At 31.6% G+C, this 23771-nt stretch overlaps 1 protein-coding gene across 1 annotated transcript in view; it reads left to right on the forward strand.

Annotated features, from left to right (window-relative positions):
* The first annotated feature begins 2471 nt into the window (after positions 1–2471).
* The window catches only part of LOC129217192 (DNA-directed RNA polymerase III subunit RPC6-like), a 33970-nt gene continuing 12670 nt past the window's right edge, over positions 2472–23771 (forward strand). The window contains exons 1-6 of the mRNA XM_054851455.1: positions 2472–2671; positions 2770–2887; positions 5894–5961; positions 8033–8100; positions 10859–10965; positions 15007–15150. Coding sequence (XP_054707430.1) covers positions 2634–2671; positions 2770–2887; positions 5894–5961; positions 8033–8100; positions 10859–10965; positions 15007–15150 — 543 coding nt within the window. The 5' untranslated portion in view covers positions 2472–2633. The remainder of the gene's footprint in view (positions 2672–2769; positions 2888–5893; positions 5962–8032; positions 8101–10858; positions 10966–15006; positions 15151–23771) is intronic.

The following is a 23771-nucleotide window of genomic DNA, read 5'->3' on the forward strand; positions in this document are numbered from 1 at the left end:
TGGAAATTGCAGGTAAATTGTTTCGGGTTGTAGGGCGAATGGTTAAGCTGCTCACACTGCGATCTCCATGTGTTTGATCCTTCGTAAAAACATTTGAAAGAGGCGCTTGAAGTCGAACGACGAACTCCATACATTGAACAAAGTCTTCATTTAGACCCACAGTATTGTTTGATACCTTTTCATTTGAACACCTCTAATAATTTTTTCATACAGAAGCTTAAATAGCTTCACATAGACAGAGGACACTTCGCACAAAGTGCCTTTCCTCCGACCCACAGTAAAGATTTACAACACAAGAAAAGGAAATAACACCCAGGGCACTGGCGGGAATCGAACCCACTACCTTTGGCTTAGAAGAGGAAGCTCGCAAGCAATGAATCAATACTTTTCTAATTGTTTTTAGTGAGATTCTTGCCTTGTTTTGATATTTTGTGCTTGGTTTGCAAGGATTTGGTTATTCTTAATACATTATTTATTCATAAACTGTAAGTTTATTGGTTTTCTTTTTATATTTTGATTTGTAGTATTGGTATTTGTTGCACGTCTATTCTTTGATTCTTTACTACAATCATTTCATATCTTTTCCCATCTTTTCTATCTTTATTTAACTTTGATCTATTATTGTCTGCTATCTTCTTCCCTTTGTTACTGTAGGTGTTTATTTCTGCACAGGAGGATTGCCTATTATTATTTGCACTGATTGATCTATTTGTTTTCGTGCCGATAAATACCAAGTTTCCTTTAAAAATGAAGCTAGAATATGCTTGTATCATAGCCGATCGTTGTAATTTAGCAATATATATTACTCAGGGTCAGTTTCCCGAGTGGTTTACGTTGCAAAATATTTTCGTATCTTACATTGTCACACTTGGATGACTTAAGATGATCGTAAATAGTATGAGTGACAAGGGAAGTTTTCTTATGATGTTTTTTTGCAGATTTATCAGGAAGTTTAACGGTTAAACAAGAGTCTCTACAAATATAACAGCTTGAGAGCTTTGCATTTTCGTTCAATAAGTAAAAATACACGAAATGAATTTTTTTTCCTTTGATTAAAAGTTTAACACACGGAACAACGGGCAATCGCCATCATTTCCTATTCAGATTCTCTCGCAATGCCCGAACGTCTCGTTCCAATAACATGTACTTATGTGTGCACACCCGTATTTTATCATTTTTCGAAATTTGGAGATCCATTCTATTCAGCAAATAGAGAATTTCTGCCCTCCCAAATATTTAAGTTCTGGGCACCCTTGCTAAATTCTCACAAAGACAATAGAAATCTACATTACGTCAGACTGCGGTCGGTGTGTGTGATAAATAAGCATTTTTTTTAGTGTTCAAAATCAATCAAACAATAAATTAATTTTAAAATTTCATTCTAGTCTTTCAGCCGCCCTAGGCGATATTGACAAGCGTCCCCCCCCCCCCATCGAATAATAATATAAAATAATGATTTTTAATAGAATAAAAATAATAGTAAAGTGCTTATAATTGAAGGGAGTTTCTAGTTAAATTCCAAACTGGGTCTTTATTCACAGTAAGTTACCGCCCTATAGCCAGGGCTAAGGCAGAAATACGTGAAATACACCGCCAGCTCAGTCATTTCCAGCCGAGGACTGCAGTTTCGTGCTTATTAGCACTCATCAGCCCGGCATAGGAAAGTGACTGAGCTGGAGATGGAAAACCTCACAAGGAAGTCCAAGAGTGCCAAAGAAACTGGTAGCTAATATAGAATTAGCGCAAACCAGACGAGTGACCGAAACAATGGTTCGGTTCAACTCGAATTTTGAAGGCAAGGCAGGTATATTCACAGTAAGTTACCGCCCTATAGCCAGGTCGTATACCTGCCTTGCCTTCAAAATTCGAGTTGAACCCGAACCATTGTTTCGGTCACTCGTCTGGTTTGCGCTAATTCTATATCAGCTACCAGTTTGTTTGGCACTCTTGGCTTCCTTAAGAGGTTTTCCATCTCCAGCTCAGTCACTTTCCTATGCCGGGCTGATGAGTGCTAATAAGCACGAAACTGCAGGTCCTCGGCTGGAAATGACTGAGCTGGCGGTGTATTTCACGTGGGGTCTTTATATCCAAGCACTAATACAAACTTTAAATTATATTTTTTTTAGCATTGAAGCAGTGAATCTTATGGCGCTGAAACAGATATTCATACTTAAAAAAAATATTTTATTTTGAAATTTTTCGCCCCTAAAATCTGCCACCCTAGGCGGCCGCCTAGGTCGCCACCCCAAGAGCCGAGCCTGGATAAGCAAAATCTCTACCCATGGATCAGGTATCAGGATTACAATTTGATTAGTAGTTAATAACGCTTCAAACAATGCTTGTCAAATCGTTACCATTATTATAGCGCCTAGAAGAAGCTAGAGTCCCTAGGGCAACCCGTAAGCAACATAGTTCGCCACTCCAAGTTCATTTAATATTTCAGAATTTAGAAATGGCATCACCCTAATGAAACTAAACACGTGTGATTGTTTTTATTACCATCGTGGTGTGGCCCTGGTTGACTATTGCATAATCATACCGGTGCATTGCGTTTTTGCTGGTCAGTTGAATACAGTTTGTTTCATTATTATTAAGGTTTGCTGCTGTGTAAACATTCTCTTTAGTTTTAAGAAATGTCTGAAGAAAATCTTTTCAGTGATCTGGAAGTTAGGTTTGAAGTTTTATTTTCATTTGTAGAATAAAATAATATTTTAAATATTTATTTTATGTAGAATTTGTAAAGTTTTGCGGTTGTTTTATTTCTTTTAGAATAACTGAAGCAATGGCACGTTGTCCAAAAGGTGTTTCTAATAAAACACTTCTTGAAGCTATTCCGTCTATGTCTACTGCACAGTTAGTGGAAATATTGAACAAATTAATTTCCCAAGTATGTAGAAATTTTATGATAAAAATGTAAATCTAAATTACTATCTTCTGTTCAGGGGCGTAGCTAAGGGGGGGGGGGTTTGGGGACAACCCCCCCCCCCCCCCCCGAAACGTTAGTCTCAAGAAAAAAAGAAGAGAGATGAGAAAGAAAAAAAAAAAAGAAGAAAAGGAAAAAACTCCAAGCGATTACATATATATATATATATATATATATATATATATATATATATATATATATATATATATATATATAAAAGAAGTAACCCCCCCCCCCCGAAAGTCGGGTCTAGCTACGCCACTGCTTCTGTTCTCTGTTTTAATTCTTTTATGTTTAATCTGAGTTAAAACCAAGTGATTCTAACAGCTGTTCAAACCAGTTATATGTCGATTTTAATTTTTACATTGTAAATTCTGATAAATTTGTTTTTGAGTTAAGGGTGATTGTAAAACCACATAGGTCTAACCACATAGGTCTTTGTATGTGTGTGATATATATATATATATATATATATATATATAGGAGAGTGGCGCAAGGGTCAAAAAGACTCTATGTCTTAATATATTCTAAAGTATGAAGGCAAAATTAGAGGCATGGAGTAAGCTGAAATAATTTAGAAATAATTCTACTAATCACATACACTTAAATTATTTTAATTATTTATTTGAATTACTGAATGACCGAGAGAATTAACCCAGATTCGAGCAATTATGAGTCACACACGGTGTACATATGGGTCACCCCTTGCACTGTTACTGTTACTGTGTTTTTGATTTTAATGAAAGAAAATTGAATGTTTGAGGATGACTTAGGGTAATTTAGTTGTTTTGCAAAAATATCTTTTGATGCAACAGTTAAAAAAATATTGACCATTATTTGTCCCCCAAATATGAGGGACAATCATTGTGATGTAAAATTCATTATCTGGGCAATTCCATTATAAGGTCAACCAAATGATCAAATTTTCAAAATTAAAATTTCTAAACAAATGAGGTGTCATTTTGAAGGTAAAGAGTTGTATATTTTGAAATGCCTGTCTAAAATTTGATCACTTCAGTTATAAATAAGTTGCAGGAGGTTAAACTGAGGTCAACATCTTGAGTATTTTCAAACCATATTTGGCGACTCTCGAAGAAATTCTGTTTTCTCCAAAAAATACATACTAATATTATGAATTGAGATGAATAACCATTTACTGATACAATGTGTTGCTGGTGATGTTGCAAAAATGTGTCAAAATATAATTAATTTTGATTTGTAAAAGAATTTCTCTGTGATACATTAAGTGTTTTACATCCAACACCAAAATGCACAGTTAATTATGCTGAGCCAATAATTTTAAAGCTACATACATGTATTTTTGGGTACAAAGTAAGAATTTCAATCTCTTTGATGTAACCTATTTTCATTTTGTAACAAGTGAATATTTTTTACTAAAATCTAGGTGTCGGACATAAAAATTGTTTACGTCCGACACTGTTACATTCCCTTGAACAACATATGTTTTCAACTATGTTTCTCCTTTTTTTGCCTTTAATTTCAAAGTTAAAGTGAAACATGCGTAAAAAACAACCTAGTTAAATTATTGTATATACATTTAAGGTTGATTGGGGTAAATAGGACCCCTTTTGAGAAAAGATGTGTTGAATGAACGTAATACAGTTGATTAAGATCAATTTAGCAAATTTGCCAAAACAATAAGTAGAAAAAGAAATAGGAAACACTAAATGACTGCGTCTGTGAAAAGTTGACTAAGGAAGAACCATTATCAACATTCAACCCCAAATCTTGATGGTTTTCTTTCAGGTAAGTTTCACAAACCAACAACTTTTGTAGCTGAACTCTCAATTCCTTCTAAGTATATATCATAGTTGTCTTGTATTTCACTACTACAAATATTTCATCAGAGTTGCTTTTGATTTTCAAATCCTCACTGTTATGGGGGGAACCACTTACCTCATAGTGTGGGGACCTCTTATAGCGAAACTTTACGAGGTAAGAGGGGCTCCTCCTCTAAAAAAGTTTTTAATAATATTTGACTCAAAAATTCTGATTGCAGTATGCACTTCAAGTTAAATTGTACATGAATGTTTATGATCATGAAAAAATAAATGCTAACCGGGAAACACTTCTTTGGAAAATGCTGCTTAAACTCGTCAAAAAATATTTTTCAGGTTTTTTTTTTTTGGACTAAGTTCTATGACCTAGAAAAAAAATTCCACGTAACACAAATATATGCAAAACTAATCACTGTGATGAACCATGACATGATCTATGTCAAAAAGTGTAAAAACCATATGGATATTTCAGTTTTTGGGAGTGACAAACATACCGCAGTGTCCCACTTCCCCCAATCAACCCTACTTTTGAATTTACTTGGTAAATTTTGTTTCAGTATATGTAACCTATAATTTACATATTTATAACTGTAATCATTGTTATGTATTTACATTTAAAAGCAATAGTTTACGCCCAATATGAACAATTTACGTCCAACACCGAAAATTTACGTTCGACACCAAGCTAAAAATATTTTCTAAATTTTATTCCTTACAATATCATTTGAAAACAGTGAAATATGCTTCAGTCAGGAGAAGTATACTTTAGAATTATGCTGTTTTTAAAATTAAAATGTAAGCCACAGACTTTTAATAATTTTTAAGTGAACCATTAATTTTACTATTTGTGTGTTTACGTCCGACACCAACTCTTTAATTTTTTAAAATTTGTACTTTAGGAATCTATTTTGAAAAACTAACATGATTTTTTATTCAGTGAGATGTAGTAAGTATCTTGTAAATAAATTTGATCATTTTGGAACAGTTTATGTTTTGGTAACTGGAATTAAAACTGAGAAATTTTTCTTCATTTTTTACGTCCGACACCATGGAATTGCCCATCTGTAGATCAAAGAAACATAGTTATTTATGAAATTGAATGCCTCATGAAACAAAAGATTTGTGTTATTAATATGTATTGTCAATTAATAATTAGATTTCTTTTGCTCAGGATAAAATACAGATACTCAGCAAAGGAAAACAGCTAGTTTATATGCTCAAAGATCAGAAAGCTACTAAGTAAGCTACAAAAAATCCATTTGTATATTTTCCAAATGTTTAACAACATAAATAATACTTGTATAATTATTTTTATAAGATTATTATTTATTTAGAAATCAATTGTTATATGTTTTCGAACTGAATGTGATTTAAATCTAATAAACGGTTTGTCAATTAATGGTGAGTGTGATGTGGTAAATTTTCACAACCTTTATGTATCTTGCAAACCCCTAGGATGCATAAATTACTAATAGGATGTACATATATATCTGTCCTATTAATAAATTAAAAATTATGATTAGCCTAAAATATACTAAAATAAGAAATATTGATGATCTCAATATTTATTAACAAACACTCAGGCAGTGTAAGCCTTCCAAAAAAAAAAAGACGAAGTTGGCTAACAAAAATTACACTAATTATAATTTAATAATAAACTTATTTATAATTCTTGTAAATGAATAAAAATTCTTGTGTTCAATTCTTTTAATTTTTTATCTTTTAGAAATTAAACTTCAATAGATTAAAAGCGGTATTAATACGAAAAAAAGGTTATAAATCTTGTGTGGTCTGATTCGCTGTTCATAAAATGCCATGGTTGTGTTGTTAATAGAAGTTTTTTTGGCGTGAATAATTTTCAGTAATTGTTATGTACGATAATTCTATCAAAATTCATGGTTAGAAGTCTGTCAGTTAGTTTGATGTGACAAATTGCCACAATTAACAGGCACTGATTCAATTTTCCCCTTCATCACCTTATCTTGAAATTGCATAGGATGATGATATTGAAAGCTCTAGTGAACTACCAATTCCTTTGAATAAAAGAGAAGGGAAAAAAACGGATACCCCCAGGGTTTGCCTATATATATCAGTGGATATATATTATGATATATATCACAACAGATATCCGATATTTATTTTGAAAATATCATGATATTTTTGATACCGTATTATCCTGCATGCCGCAAAATTCGTGGGATACCAGATTTTCAATAACACTTGCCTAGTCCTTTCGGGCATGCCAGAAAAATTGAGGTTAAGAAAAAATATATAATGCTTTAAAAATATATGTTCAGCTTAAAAAAATGAATATAAGTTTTTGCATATCTTATAAATATGAATAAACAGTTTAGTTTTGTAAAAATATTTACTAACAATGCTATTTGTTATTTTAACAAGAAAAATATTGTTTAATAATTAATAATTTTATGAAAATTAAATTAAAACTTAAGTATGAGCAAACACTTAAGCAGTAAGTTACCACCTTGAAACCAGTGCTAAAGAATTTACCATAGCTATTAAATAAATAAAAAATAAACTTACCTCTCTAAAATGAACCTAAAATAATTTATTTACAGAAATTATGAACAAATCGCAGTAACGATGATTACTTCTGAATTGATTACTTTATTGGCGTATAATTAAATCCATTAATAATGACCTACCATAAATAACAAGCACATATTATATGCAATACACATTTTTTTTTTTTTTTTTTTGAAATAAGGTTACTTTTTGAAGTTATTTATTTTTTTTCCTTACATTGGTTTGCATTCTGATTGGTACTGAATGAGGAAATTTACTTCTGTTTTGTTGCAAAATAAACCTCGGATTATCCAGCGTGCTGGTAAACCTCGCTTTTTCCCGGCATGCCGGATGATTCGGGGTAGTACGGTATTTATTTTTTCAACTACGGTATTTTCAAAAGAAAATTATAATAATCATAGTAATATTGTTCATTATTAAACAAACCAAAACGTTATGTACTATATTTTTATGATGTATTAACACATCATTAATATAACAAAGGGTCTATTTTTCGTCATTAGCCCGCACAATAAGCTTTCAAATGAGATGTTAATCAAAGAAATCGTTCAAGAATTGAGGAAGATCTCGTGTACGAACAAAAAACAGGCTACAGAAATAATATATAAGGATGAACAAATTTAAACAAAAGAAAAGCTATTATTAGAGATACAAAAAAAAAAACTTTATCATTGTTATAGGAATAAAACCATTTTTTGTTCGCTGCTATTTATTGATGCTAGTTTTTTAAAATGTGGATTTCACATTTTTGCATGAATTGTAGGAAATGTTCAAGTACGGATGTTGAAGAAAACCTGGTTTTTCAAGCAGTTGAGCGTGCTGGAAATAATGGTAAGATTCTGCTATATTGCTGACCTATATTGGCAGATTTATAGAGGATATGGAATTTTTAAAAAACTTCTATTGTTCCTTGAAGGTCTACAAAACTTTTTTTTTAATTTCAAAAGTTTGATCTTTTCTAAAAAAAATCTTTTTATCATTTCAATGACTATATAAATAATTCATTTCAAAAGCAGCTGCTTGGTTTAAATGTAACTTCAAAATTAACTTTGTGTGTTATGTATTTTTGATTGTTGCTTTAGTGCAAGCATTTTTAAGGATATATTTTCTTTAAATACAGTTTCCTTGTAATTCCTATACGTTTTAGTTCCAGCTTCCTTGCATCGCCTATTCCCCCTCTCCCCCCCCCCCCCCCCCAATGCTTAAACTCGGTAATTTCCCGTTGTAAAACTTATTTCTTGGATACATGCCAGCACCAAACGGGTGCTTCGCCAAAAAATACATGCCTTGTTTATGATTTCAATCCTTGTAACATTTTACTTGAAAAACAAAAAATAATGTGAAAAATATTTTATTTACAGGAAGTTAGAGATAGTACAACACTCAGTACAACAACAGATGTGACTCATATTCAAAAACTTTCTGTAATTCTGTTACATGTAGTCGGGGGTTTATACCTACCTGATTAATCAATCATTTTTACTTCTCTTTTACATATCACCATGGTCTTAGAAGATAGTTGCATACCTAAGGGAGGTGTACAAAGGGAGAGATGCACTACCCAAAATCCTTTATGGCAATTGAGAATTTTTTATACTACCATAGACAGTTGGAGGGGGAGGAGTTGGAAAGAGCCTTAAATTTTTGAAAATATAAACTCAATGAAAATGTACTTCAGTTACTTTCTTAACTGAGAAATACTTGATAGAAACGCGAATATCTATATATTAGGTGTTTTATTCTACAATAATGGATGGATAAAAACATGAAATCCACTTAAAATGTAGTTTTTTATTTTGACTGTGAAAATGTGAGATAAAGAATGTGGGGCTGGGTCGAGCAGCTTCACAACCATTTTGGGAGGTGTTCACATGTCTTAGCTCCCTTTTAATTTGAACCATCAACTAAAAAGGACAGATGTTTTAAACTCAACAAAGAAAGATTGCCCGTATTTTAAAAAATTCTCTTGCTACCTTTTTTAAAATCCAATTTTTGGGTGCTGTTCTGTTACACAGTAAAGAAAGTTAACAAATAACAAAGCAGATATAAATTCATTACACTTTTTAATCATATTAGAAAATCAAGTGTCCTATATTAGTACCTTATCTTCTAATATTATATAGCAATTTGGTGTTAAGAATTTTTGTTAGGTAAATAACCGGAAGGCTCATTTAAAAAAAATAATAAAATCCTAAAAAACCAGAAAACTCCTTAATTAAATCGATTATTTCAAAAAGGGCATAAGTCGATTGGATTCCCATATGAGTTACGCAATTTCTGAAATAATTGGTTCAATTTAAATTTTGAGTAAAGAAAGTACGGAGTAGCACTTTGGCCGAGTACCGAGTTCCAATTATGTTTTAAAAAGAACTATCTACACACACATGATGAATATTTTGAACTTATTGGAATAGTAGCATAGACCTCCATGTCCGTATCATAATTTTTAAAACAAAATTCCAGCTGAACTTTAATTATGCATTATGTAAAAGATTTTGTGTCAAAAATTTTATAAAAAGGTAATTTTCATAATCTTTACAAAGCTGAAAGTCTCTCTGTCTGGAGGATGTCTGTAGAATGTCTGGATCTCTGTGACGCGCATAGCGCCTAGACCGTTCGGCCGATTTTCATGAAATTTGGCACAAAGTTAGTTTGTAGCATGGGGGTGTGCACCTCGAAGCGATTTTTTGAAAATTCGATGTGGTTCTTTTTCTATTCCAATTTTAAGAACAAAAATATCATAAGATGGACGAGTAAATTACGAAATTATCATAACGTGGTACCGTAACATGGGTACAAGCCAATTGTCGAGAAAATTCACCATACATTATTTGTAAATATACAGGCGAACCAAAAGACCTTTTAATTTTTCTATTACGGGCAAAGCTGTGTGGGTACCACTAGTTAAAAATAAACAAATAAATAATAAGCATCATTAATCCAGTTGGAATTAAAACAAATTATATCAATCTATTTTAGTTCTAGTCAGGGGTGTGCACAGAAATTTTGGGGCCTGTCACAAATGACTTTTCTGGGTTCCCCTCCATATTGTTTACTTCTGTATTTCATGCCTAGTTAAAAAAATATTGAGCCCCCTACAGGCTCGGGCCAACAGGTGTCCCTTCTCCCCCCCCCTGTTTAGGCTCCTTGTTCTTGCCCGCCAAACATAATAATATAAAAATTTCATATTTTTTACACTGTTCCATTTTTAATAAATAAGTTTTATTAACTTTACGGACATTAAAAAGATTTACTCCATTGAAGCATAACAAACTTCATTATTCTCAAAATTTAAATTTGACTTGTAAATTTGAATTGTAAAGATTGTAGTATATTATATGGTTGCACTCCTTTATTAATTCTAAAATCTGCCTTAACAATATTCTATTTTTTACAACCACTTGATATTGGCCACGTATCTGATCAAAGTTTGGCCAAGTACCGAGTACTCGGCAAATTGGCCGAGTACCGAGTAGTTACCGAGTACTCGGTACGTCTCTAATTTTGAGTATGAGCAAGCGCTAATAATGTATGCTTTCCTGTAGTTTATCCATATATTTTAAAAGAATATGTTTTGCTTTATTTTTAGGTGTTTCATCAAAAGATCTTAAATTTTCTTGTAATTTACCCCAAGCTCAGATCACAAAAATTTTAAAAGGTCTGGAAGGCAAGAAACTTATTAAATGTGTTGTCTCAGTAAGTTATATTTTTGCAGGTACTTACAGTGACTCCCAAAAGTGTTCGTACACCTACGACTTTCAATGAAGTAGGCCCCTATCCGTTGGTTGAAATTATTATTTCAGTGTAGGTATTTAATTATAAGATCTATAAACAATTTTCAACAAAACTACATAAAAAATTTTAAAAAAATATTTAAACTTAATTTTTCAAAAACCAAAAAGTGCCATAAATTTTATCTCTCAAAAATCTTTGTACACTTTAAAAAATGTCTATATATTATTGAATAATCTAACTTTTTATTAAGTAATTATTTAGCAGAATATCATGCAGTATCAATACCTATTAAACGTCTGGGAATAAATTTCATTCTTTTTTTTTCTTTCTTTGCATAATTTCTGAGTAAGTGATCAACCACACTTCAAGTCATACTGTTTCTAATTCTATTTCCGTATATTCTAAGCCATATTTTCGTAATCTAGCCTCCAGATATCTCTAAATATGTTAAGATTGAGGGGGTATTTTCTAAACTTTAGGACAATTTTTGAGGCACTTGACGCAAACATTGAAAACTGCTTCTTATCGTTATCTTGATAAAAAAACAAAGTTGTTTCCCATAACCAAATTTGTGGCTAAGAGTTTAAAATTGGTTTTTAAAATATTTAAATGAACAGCATGATTCATTATTTCATCAAAAAATTCCAAACTACCAAGTCTTGATGCTGATATGCACCCTCACATAAGAACACCTTCACCGTCCTGATTAACTGGTCCAACTAGTTCTTAAGATTAAGTTCCTAATTTTTTCTTCTGTTTACAATTATACAACAATTTAACCAAAAATGTTGAATTCATTTTTATCTGTAAGACGTAATTCCAAAACGTTTTGAGCTTATTTATGATTGATTTTGCGACAAAAAGTGTAAGCTTTCTGTTTTTCGCATGACCAAGAGAATTTCTGTGGGAAGAGGTCCCAATTAATCCAGCTAATCAGAGAACTTGGCGAACAATTTTAGGTGACAATTAAATGTAAAATTTTTCATTTAACTCTTCAGAAACTTTTACAGCACTCAAATGTGTTTTTTCCTACATTTTTTAACTTTAAATATTCGATCACGGTTTGTCAACTTTGCCGATTGACCTTTTCTTACCTTGTTTTCGGTCCGATTCTTTTCTTTAAAGCATCTTATCAAACACTTTACTATAGAATGGAATAAATTAACTAATTTAGAGACATTTCAAATCAATTTACCCTTACTGTGAGGGAAAAATTCAAATTTCGATTGGTGTTTGTTGTTTTTTATGAATACCAGCCATTTTAAAGTAACAAGCACAATATTAAGGAATAAATAAACAAAAAGTTAAAGCCAAATTACTTTTAAGGGTCAACACAATGCAAAAATAATAAAAAAACGACATATGATAATTTTAATCATGAATTTATTTGAAAATATTTGAGTGTACGATGACTTTTGTGCTATTTCTCTATCTCTTCGCTTCTTGACCCATTTCAAAAAGAAGATCCGTCAAAATTTAAAAAAACTACTCTGTTGTATTTAGAATGTCATAGGAATGATTTGAAAAAATATTGGGCTTCATATTTGAATTCAGTTTTGTGTTATTTTGGTTTTACTAGAAAATTTCAAAGTGTACAAACACTTTTGGGAGCCACTGTATGTATTTTTATCTTTCTGTTTGAGAGAGATTATGCAGTAATGAAGTACTTGTAATTGCAAAAAGATGTATTAAAATCATAGGAATTCAAAACAGTCAAATGAAAGTAATAAGCAATGTGATTGCTCAAAAAAAAGGGCAATATTTCATGCTATGATTGATGTTTGATACTTGCAGCTTATATGTGTTGAAATGTATTTTTTGGTGAACTTAATCCCTTTTTAAGTTCTTGAACATTTGTCTCTGCCTGAGATAGCTTTTAAATTTTGAGATTTTAATGTTTTTCTACCCTAGCAATTTTTCATCCATTCTAAATGTTGAAAAAGAGTTTCTCTGATGAATTGAACATATTTCTATGTTGACTTTATTTTAATTTATTCTAAATCACGGTAATACTAGGCTATGTTTTAAGTAATGCATTAAATTCTAATGATCTAATATTGTGACTACTTTATCTGCAAAAATTTCAAAATATGTTGATATTTCCTGTACAAATAATTTCTTTCTGTGCTCCTTTTATTTATTTATTAATTTTTTTGCTTATCCTCCTTTTCAAACATTACATGTTGATATTTTGCTTATTACAATATTTGAAGTATGATTTATATGTTCCTTTTTTCAGATTTTATGACTGACTTAATCCACATTTCTTATTAGCTCATTTGGTTTGACTTTTGTTTTATTATTGGTTGTTTCTAAATCTACGGTTCTTTCTAAACTGTTCCAACTTACAACTTTTCTCAGTTTGCCTCTCATCTAAAAGTTTACATCTGGAATTGAAAAAGAGGGCCTGGCAGGCCCATCATCTAGGTGGGCCTGCTAGGAAGGAGCAATTGTCACCCCTATGGCTTTCAGGATTTAATGTAGAAAGAAACATACATGTGGGATTGTGGAAGTGACTTATGTTTCTTCAACATAATGTGCAATGTCTTTATATTATTTAAAAATGCAACCCCCCCCCCTGGATCAATTTGAAAAGGCAGTCCTGATACTTAGTAACCCCAAAACATATGTACACAATTTTTGTTGTGTACATGTTTATCAGTGAGATTTTTCATTTAAAGACTTTATTTTACTTTCTCTACCCTATATACTACATTCTTCAGAATGTACTTGCATGCGACAACACTAGTCTGTCATTTGGTGAGGGGGAGGAGCAGGAGGGACAGATGCCTACTTCAAGCTTTGAGAATTTGATATATTTATGTATAAATAAGTGTGGTTTGTCATTTATTGATAAAATTTGCACTGAGTATATACTCTTCGACTCCCCCCCCCCTCCCTGAAAAATGAAATAAAGAGTATGGACAGCACGCTAAAGAACTTATGTAATACGTACTCAGATTGCACTTTGCTACTATTTCAAAATATTTCAGCCTATATATAATCATAAGCCTATATAGGTTTTTCACAGTCACTAGTTTCATGTGCTACACAGTAAGAAATAAGTGGTATCACATCACAGTTTGCGATTCAAAATGTATAAAAGACAACGCATTATCATAAAATGCATTGAAATTTTGTAAACTTAAAATGATAAAACTACTTGTTGATGCAGTGTACTTGACACATCATACTTGATGATTTTGGATGACTATTTTTATTTAATTTTTTTATAAATTTATCTTTTTGAAAGTTTCATACCCTAAATACTCCTGTATTTGTAGAACCACCCATTTACACCAGTTCTTCTGTTTTGTAAAAGATAAGTGATAATAGTTTGTGACTGAAGTATATGTTGAAAACGTTTTAAATGCACACATTAAATATTATATTTCTTAAAACTTGTTTGTTTTCTTGTTGAAAATATAATTTAGCAAATGTCGTAAAACTGCTCCTCAATTTTACAGAACTGCTTCTCAAAACGAAATACTTATTTCTGACACTGATGCCACAAGCTCTTTTGCTTACATAGAAAAGAAATAGACAAAAAATAGGTTAAATATAGTATCGTATTGATTGTACTGTTTTAACGGGTTATTCCTTTTTTTTTAAAAAAAGTCAATGTACTATTAATGCTACAATCGAACTTTGATTTAACGATGCCCAATTTAACGATTTCCTCAATTTAATTATACATTTCATTGATCCGGATTATACTGTATTGAATGTCCATGCTCCTCGATTTAACAATATTTTTTTCCAGTCCCTTGACAATCATTATATTGGGGTGATTTTTATTAAAGTTAACCTCAAATTTCAAAGCAAAAAAACTTTAATTTGAATCAAGCTTATAGACTAATCTAGATTTAGATCTTTTTAATATTATATATATATTGATTGTTGCAAAGGTAACCTTTTCAGTTATTCATCAAGAAGTTCTTTGCATAACATTTTACATTTACATATTAGTGATTGCTTTGATCAAATCAATTAAATTTTTAGACATCAAAAAAGAAAGTTTTCATGCTATTTGATTTGGAGCCCAGTCATTCTATTACTGGAGGAACGTTTTACAGTGGTCAAGAATTTGAGTCCGAGTTTGTAGATGTTCTTTCTGAACAGTGCTATCGGTATCTACTTCAAAATGTAAGTTAATATATATTTTTTCATTTGTATCCCCCTCCCCCTTTGAATCATATTATTATTTATTATGTACATGGCAAGAACTGTTGATACTATTATCTTTTTAGGCATTGCTAATATTTGTGCATAATATCATTTTAATGGATGTTTTCAGGGATCTCTAAATTTTTCAAAAAATATTTTTCTTATAATTATTTTTTACTATCAATTAGACCCCTTTATCTTATTACTTATTCATTTTCAAAAACTATGATAATGACTGCATCATTAAGCTTCACCATTCCTGACCACTGAAGAAATTCTTTTTCTAACTTTTTGTGGTAAATGCTATGTTTCATTTAATAGTGATATTTAAAACAATTTGCAAAATTGAGAACTTTGTGAATTGTGTCAATTTATAATCTAAATATTAGTTCTAAAAAAACCTGAAACTACACATATGTTCTTCTCTTATTGATATAGATACTACTTATACTTCGTTCTCTGCTAGTTTGGGAAGGGGTGGGGGAAGATTCATTAAATTTCTTGTAAAAATAATAATAATAATTTCTCTATAACATTGACAAATGGTGAATGAGTGATTGCTTTGCCTTATTTAGTTTACGAGCTCTGTGAATTTAAAACATTTTATTTTCATTGGAAAAAAAGGAACAAGAGTCATGTTAAATTCAATGTTAATTTAAATTTTAAAGCTTGGTTATTAGGGTGTAAACCTCAACTTCAATTTTAAACTTTCAATGCTTATATTTTGATGCTCTGCTTGATTTTTTTAAAACACAGATGGGATTTTTTTTTTGGGGGGGGGGATTTGTTTTAATTTAATTTCCTCTGTTCATTCAGTTATGCATTTTAACTCCTGTGTCATAGAGTAGTAAATTTAATTTAAAATTATTTTAGTTAATAAAATTGCTTTGAATGAAAACATCGATGAAGTACTCCGCATAATAGCAGCAAATTGTTTTCCTTTTTACATAGATCAGTATATATTTTATTTTGGGGCAATTTAAAAGAAAAAAAATGAAAGTTGAAAAAGGAAATTAAGAATGTGGAGCTTTATCTAAGTGCTATCCTAACGAAGTTTACAGATTTGTTATTGGTATACAGGAGGTTTTTTCAATTGTCGGACAGTTGCAGATAACTTTTCTTTAAAAAAAATTCAGGTTTGGAACTGCTTAAATTTGAGTTTCATTCAAGTAATGTAATGTGATGAAGTTGAGTTGCTAAAGTAACAGAACAGTAATGTGTTTATTTCTTTTGTATTCTGCAATAGTTAAATTTTAAAAACTAAGTATTTTTCTTGATTTTTATGTATATTTTTAATGTTACTTATGTGTACTTGTACTATTTACATCTTAGTTGTGATGTGACATTTTTTGCAAAGATGTCCTGCTTTATGTACGCTCCTGTTTGTGAAAGTTGCAACACCCCGAAGGACTTACACAAGTGAGCTGAAAATTGCAGGAAATGTAAAGTAGGGCATGATATGCAAATGATTAGAATTGCAGACCGGTAGCACATGCGTATGCTGAGCAGCGCCCTCTGAACGGCGGATCAAACCGAATATAAATAGTAGGGCTCGACCGATGGCATTTTTTGGCCGATTGTTCAAAGATGGCCGATGGCCGATTGTTTTCCTCCAAATGGCCGATGCCGTCGGCCGATGGCAAAAAAAAAAAAAAAAATCTGACAGAAATAAATTGATAAGATTGTTAGGGATTTAAAAGATCATTGATTCATTTCACTTTACTTCCTTTCTACGAATAAGGAACTGTAATCACAAAAAAAAAAATCAGATTTTGACCTAAATTTCTATTTTACGATCACCCAATTTAAACTTCACAAGTTTTTTTCGGCACATCTGTACATGCATATGTACCTAACATATAGATGACCGAAATATCCATTTTGAACGCCTCCTTAATTAATTATCGCAAATTCTCTTGTGATGTCTTCATGCGCGTAAACTTGCGTCACTCAAAAACGTTATGAAATAGTAAGTTGAAAACTCATACGTACATAGTATGATCTAAAAGTTCGAGGACAAATTATATATAACCTTACCCTGAATAGTTCACAATACCGAAGTACATCTATCTACAAAATAGTCACCTTGAACGACTAGGCACTTCTGCCAACGTTCATATAGCTTTTAGAAGCACTCCTGGAAGACATTTATCGCAACTTCCTGTAAGGTCTCTTGTGCTGTTGCTTTAACTTCATCGTGGGGAAGAAGGCGACTTTCATGTTGAGGATGCACGGTTCGATTGGTCAATACTCTGATATGACAAACAAATAACATGACGATTCGTCGGACTTTGCTCCGTGTGACTTTTGTTTGTTCCGAGTAAAAATGCATTTGCATGGACCTGACGCTTTCTTCCGTCAGGTGAAGACAAAACTGTATCACAGAAGGTAGCGAAAAATGGCTTGCAGGAGTGCTTCCAAAAGTTATATGAACACCGGCAGAAGTACATAGTCTCTCAAGGTGACCATTTGATGGTGGATGTACTTCGGTAATGTTAACTATTCTGGGTAAGGTTTTATACAGCTTGTCCCCCGAACTTTTGAATCGTACTACGTACAATCTGTACAGGGTGTAGTTATGCTTCTCCTTTTTTGACTGCTGTATGATGGAAGACAAAGAACAAGAGCAAAAAAATAAATAAATAAATAAATAAATAAAAATAATAAAGGAAGAAAAGCAAAGAGTGTTTAATAACCAATTGATTTGTTTTTTGATTGAACATATAACTAAGATTTCAGTAGCATTATAATAATGTATGGATTTAGGTACACTAAACATAGTTAAAAAACATTAAATTATGTTGTTTAATCATTTAAAAAAATTAAGAATAAAACTATGAAACCGTCAACAAATTACGCAATTAAAGTGTAAAGATTACACAAGACATTTTTAGTCATCAAATTAAACAAAAAGGTAACAGATGAATTACAATATTAAATCATAATAGGAATATTTTTATATTTATTTAAAATTTATGAACGGAAAAGTTTGCACTTTTCATAAAAGCTATAACAGTGACATAAATTTTGCGAAAAAACGAAATAGCCATGAAAAGAGCGAGGTTCTTAAAACGCATTCTCAATAAATAAACTCAATATTTTCACAAATTTAAAAACTGAATATATATACTACTTGATCTGATGTTTGCACACGTAATATTGAACAATTTGATTATTTAATCTCTTATGAAGCATTACAAACAAGTTCAAATTAAATTTTTCAATTTAACAATAATTTTGTGAAATTTAAAAAATTGCATGATAGAAAATGCTTGAAATTTTTCTTAACATATGATTAATAATATGATGGAAACGAAAATAACTTATTCATTGATTTTATATAAATACATAAAAATAGCTACTTACAACAGAAAAAAAATCGATCGCTATTAATGATGCAAAAAAGATGGCGCATTACGAAATGTAGTAGGTGAAACAAGTATAAGAAATATGCAAAATGATATTTCTTGACCAAAATAAATAATCGCTAAATATTTAAAAAATGCTTGAGACTACGAGGGCGGGTTAGGGGGTCACCCTCTGACTTTGGAGTAACTCACAACATTAAACTTCGGCCCCAACTTAGGCCTCATTTTTTTTAGTACAGAACCGTTACCATCAACGTCTCGGAAGAGTTTCTGAATCTACTTCAGCACTTCCGAAGAAAAAATTCAAAAGTCCTTTTGAATTCCGAATTAAGTCACCATTCAAAACGTCTAATCAATTTCTTACATTAATGCTCTAAATTCTTCCTAAACAATAGATAAAGTTTGAAAAAAATCTCTTATTTTATGAATGGTGTTAGTTTTAAACAACTCAGAAGTACAACTAGAGTTTAATTTCAGAAATTGATGGATTTGGAGAAGGGGCACGCAAGTAATCTCGGAAATACAAAAAATGGTCGTAAAAAAATAGAGTTCAAAATAATCATAAACATTGAGCAGTAAAACCTTTTTAAAACTTGCACATGAGTTTGTTTTGACGTGCAGTGGCGGATTTAAAATATAGCAAAAGTTCCAACTGCGCGAGAGGCCCCATAACCGTAGGATTTACAAAAATGAGTATGATAAATGTTTTACAACTTTTGTGATAGAGAAATAGGGCCCTAAAATGTATTTCGACGGCCTCAAACTTGTAACTCCGCCGAAGCGATACTGAAAAGATTGCGTTACTGTGATTCATATTACAAACATCGAAAAATTAAAAATTACTGTCGATTCAACGGAAATCTAACAAAATGAAACAAAACCGGTTTCGCCATCTCATATTTGTTTCCATAGTCTCCAATTCGGCAATATATCACTAAATGATCGTCAGTCTGAGACGCTATATTAGTTTTGCATTGAAATAAGTAATTAATATCCACAAAAATGAGTAAATAGGCTTTTTAGAACACCCGATCGAATACAAAAAGGGAAGTGCACAACTGGAACGTACGCATACCCCACATGCGAAAATTTAGCCATCTACAGCTTACCATTTTTGAGTTATGACTTATGAGAGAAACTTACGTACATCCAGTCGCAAGAAACAACACAACAATTAACTTGTTTGGTACCTGAATGCAGTATTAAAAACTCTTTCAGGGGTGACTAAAATAGAAATTCATACTGAAATTTAAGTAAACAATTTTATATGAAAACAGTAACTTCCTTTACTTTGTATTAAAAAGTAAAACAACAATTGTCCTTTTTTTTTTTTTTTTTTGAAAAACATCGGCCAATTCCATCGGCTTTTCCATGTTTTTTGAGGCCGATGGGCGATGTTTCCTGCAAGTTAGCATCGGCCGCCGATGCCGATGGCTAAATTATTGAACCATCGGCGCCGATGCATCGGTGAGTCCTAATTGTGAGCATTATGTGTAGTGAAATTTAGACTTACTACACCGCTAGTAGAAGTGAACTTGCAAAGAAAATGTCCACAGCCTGAAGTTGGAGAAAAAGAAAAACACGTGAAGCATTTTTCCTCATGGAAAATCTGTATTTATTATCCACAAAGGATTACTAAAGTTGACGAACAACATCTTCATTGATATTTAAAAACATTTAGAAGAATAGACAAAGATTAGCCGCTATTTTACAACGAAACATTCAGTTTTACGAACATGCTGATTCCAAGGAATATATGGCATTAACGTAACATACAAAAATAGGCCTAAAGGCGTTTTATGACTTTAAAATTGACATCACGTTGTATTACGCCCTGCCAGGAGTAAAGAGCACTGGCAGACATCACGAAATCACGTACAACACATTTTGCGGCTATGTGAGGTGAGAGAGAGAGAGCGAAAAAGATCGCTCGAAGTATTTAAAGGTCTTCACATGGCTTTCAAATTAAGAATATGCAAAACACAAGATGTGTTGCCAATGCAAGAAAGTTAAAGATATGTTGCCAATCAAAAAGTAACTCAATCTACAAAAAATTCTCGCGGTTATAAGATACAATGAACTGGTGACTCGGTTCACCCAAAAGTTCATTCACTTGACTGAGTCATTGCAACCGATCGCACACATGACGTCATAACGTGATGCAATGTTTACATCGAAAAAGGATTGATTCTGCATGATGCAAAAACGTATTTTTAATGTTTTTTTTTTTTTCTTTTCAAATTAAGTGATTCTTTCACTTTTTGTGAAAGTTTAAATTAAAAATCTAACAAGCGGCCCCATTTTTGCAACATGCACAACAATCAGAAAAATTCACAATAAATTCAAATTGACAAAGTCACCATTGAATTTCACAAAAATTTTACACACCCAAAAAGTTCAAATTTAGTTTATATATTTTTCACCCCCAAAAATAATGTCACAAAAATGTCCAAGTTGAGATTTGGTATAAGGTTTTGTCAAAGCATCAGCTAAATTTAATTTAGAACTCACATACATTAATTTAAACAATTTTTCATTTACTAAATTTCTCAAAAAATGATACTTGATATCAATATGTTTACTTCTTTGATTTTGTATAGGACTTTTGGAAAAATCTATTGCAGCAATGTTGTCACAAAATATTTCACAATTTTTCAAAATTAAATTCAAATTTTCATTTTTTAAAATTTTCATGATCCAGACAAATTCTTTAGCAGCCTCTGTCAAAGTGACATATTCGGCTTCCATAGTGGAAAGAGCAATACATTTATGCTTAAAGGTTTTCCACATGATAGGTGCATTATCTAGCAAAATGATGTAACCTCCCATTGAAACCCTATCATCTCTACTAGCTGCCCAATCTGAATCAGAATAACATTTAATATTTAAATTTGAAATATTTGATAACTTCAATTTAAGATTTTTCGTATACAAAACATAACCAAGAAGACGAAGTAAACCATGCCAATGTTTTTCACCATAATTAGATTGAAATTGGGAAAATATATTCAGAGCATATGTTATGTCGGGACGAGTTCTACTAGCCAAAAAGGATAAACAGCCAATTAAATTTCGATATGGTAAAGAATTACATTTATCTATTTCTAACTTACTAGTAGGCGAATCAATTTTTGAATAAACCACCCCAACCGAAATAGGAACATTACTAATTGGAATATTATAACTAGAATACAACTCGACAATTTTATTAATATACGTTGTCTGATGAATATACCAATTACCATCAATGTTTTGAAATTCAACACCCAGAAGTTTTCTTATTTCACCCAAAATTTTTAATTCAAAATGATTTCTTAAAAAATTTACAATTTCATTCAAATCAGATTTTAGTTTGCCAAAAAGTATGATATCATCAACATAAAAAAGAAGAATAACCTTATTTTTATATATGTAACAACAATTACACCAATCTAAACTAGTAAAGTTCATTTTCAAAAGTGTTTCATGGAGTTGATAGTACCACATTCTACCACTTTGGTGTAAACCGTACAAAGCTTTCTTTAACAAACAAACTTTACCAGGCTCTAGTACATATCCACTAGGTTGTTTCATATATACATTAGTATCCAAATTAGCATACAAATAAGCGTTATTTATGTCTACATGCAGATGACACCATTTAAAAAGACATACAAAAATACAGAAAAACAATCTGATTATAGAAAAATCAATGACTGGGCTAAAAACTTCTTGGAATGATTCTCCAGCTTCCTGAAGATAACCTTGGGCACATAACCGAGCACGGTATTTCACAATATTCCCTTGCTGATCTTCTTTTACCGTATATACCCACCGATTTCCCAAAATTTTACTATGTTCAGGTGGATCCACTAACTCCCATACACCGCGATTATATATGGTTTGTATTTCCTGATCCATCGCGTTAATCCAATGTTTAGATTCCCTAGAATTAATGGCTTCTTTAAAATTTAATGGAAGTTTAATTTCAGCAAGATTTCCCTCTAAAATTTCTATTACCTTTCCCTCTTTTAAATTTTTGCCCGAAAAGTCAAAATATGATTCATCAAATTCAATTTTGTTATCATTACAATATTTAATAACTTCATTTAAAGAACGCAAGCGAATATTTGAACCTTCAATCCTATAGTAAATATCAGTTCTATCACCTGATGGTCTAGGAACAGCTTGACGCAACCAATTAATTTCGGAACAAGGTTTTAATTCTTCACTAGGACTATCACCGGAAAGCTCATCCAATCCCTGATTTGAAGTTACAGGATATTCATAATCAAAATTGTCAGGTAAGTATTTCATAACCCTTGGACTACTTGATCCAGAACCTAGTACAACATCTGCCCCTTTAGTTCCCTCATCAAAACTGACATTACATGTTTCTATGATTCTTTGTTCGTCTTCCAGCCAAACACGATAACCTCTAGTATTTTGAGCGTAACCTAACAAAATTCCTGGTTTAGATTTATCGTCCAATTTCTTTCTTTTCTGACTTGGAACATTTACAAAAGTTAAACAGCCAAAAGTTCTGAGATGTTTCACGTTAGGCTTTTTATTGAAAAACAGTTCAAACGGGGTATGATTGCTCCCATGACAAGACCTATTCCAAACATAAGAAAAACAAAATGCAGCTTCCCCCCAGAATTTCGAAGGTAAGTTACTGTCTTTTAAAAGTGCTCTAACTCCCCCCATTAATGTCTGGTTAAACCGTTCAATTATGCCATTCATCATTGGTGTGTAGGGATTAGTTTTCTCATGCCTAATGCCACGGTTATTCAAGAAAATTTCAAAATTTTGATTGCAAAATTCTTTCCCCCCATCTGTACGAATTGATTTAATTTTCCTCCCTAAAAGCCTTTCATTACGATTTAAAAATGTTACAAAAATATTGAAAACATCAGACTTCAATTTCATAGGGTATACAGCAACGCGTTTTGAAAAATCGTCCATAATGGATAAATAATATTTCTCTCCCCTCAAAGTTAAATTTGGGACTTCACCTACATCCATGTGTATAAGCTCTAAAGGTTTAGAAGATCTCACGGCCCCAATCGATTTAAAAGAAATACTCCTAGCTTTAGTATATTTACAAATTTCACAATAGTTAACATTTTTATTCAATTCAGGAAGACCTCTAACACTATTGTTTTTGCTAGTTCTAGAAATGTATTCATAATTAATGTGACAATATCTCTTGTGCCATAAATCTTCAGGTGAAATTTTACCAATTTTTTCAGA

This window comes from Uloborus diversus, chromosome 2 (genome assembly GCF_026930045.1).
Source record: "Uloborus diversus isolate 005 chromosome 2, Udiv.v.3.1, whole genome shotgun sequence".
Classification (NCBI taxonomy): Eukaryota; Metazoa; Arthropoda; class Arachnida; order Araneae; family Uloboridae; genus Uloborus; species Uloborus diversus.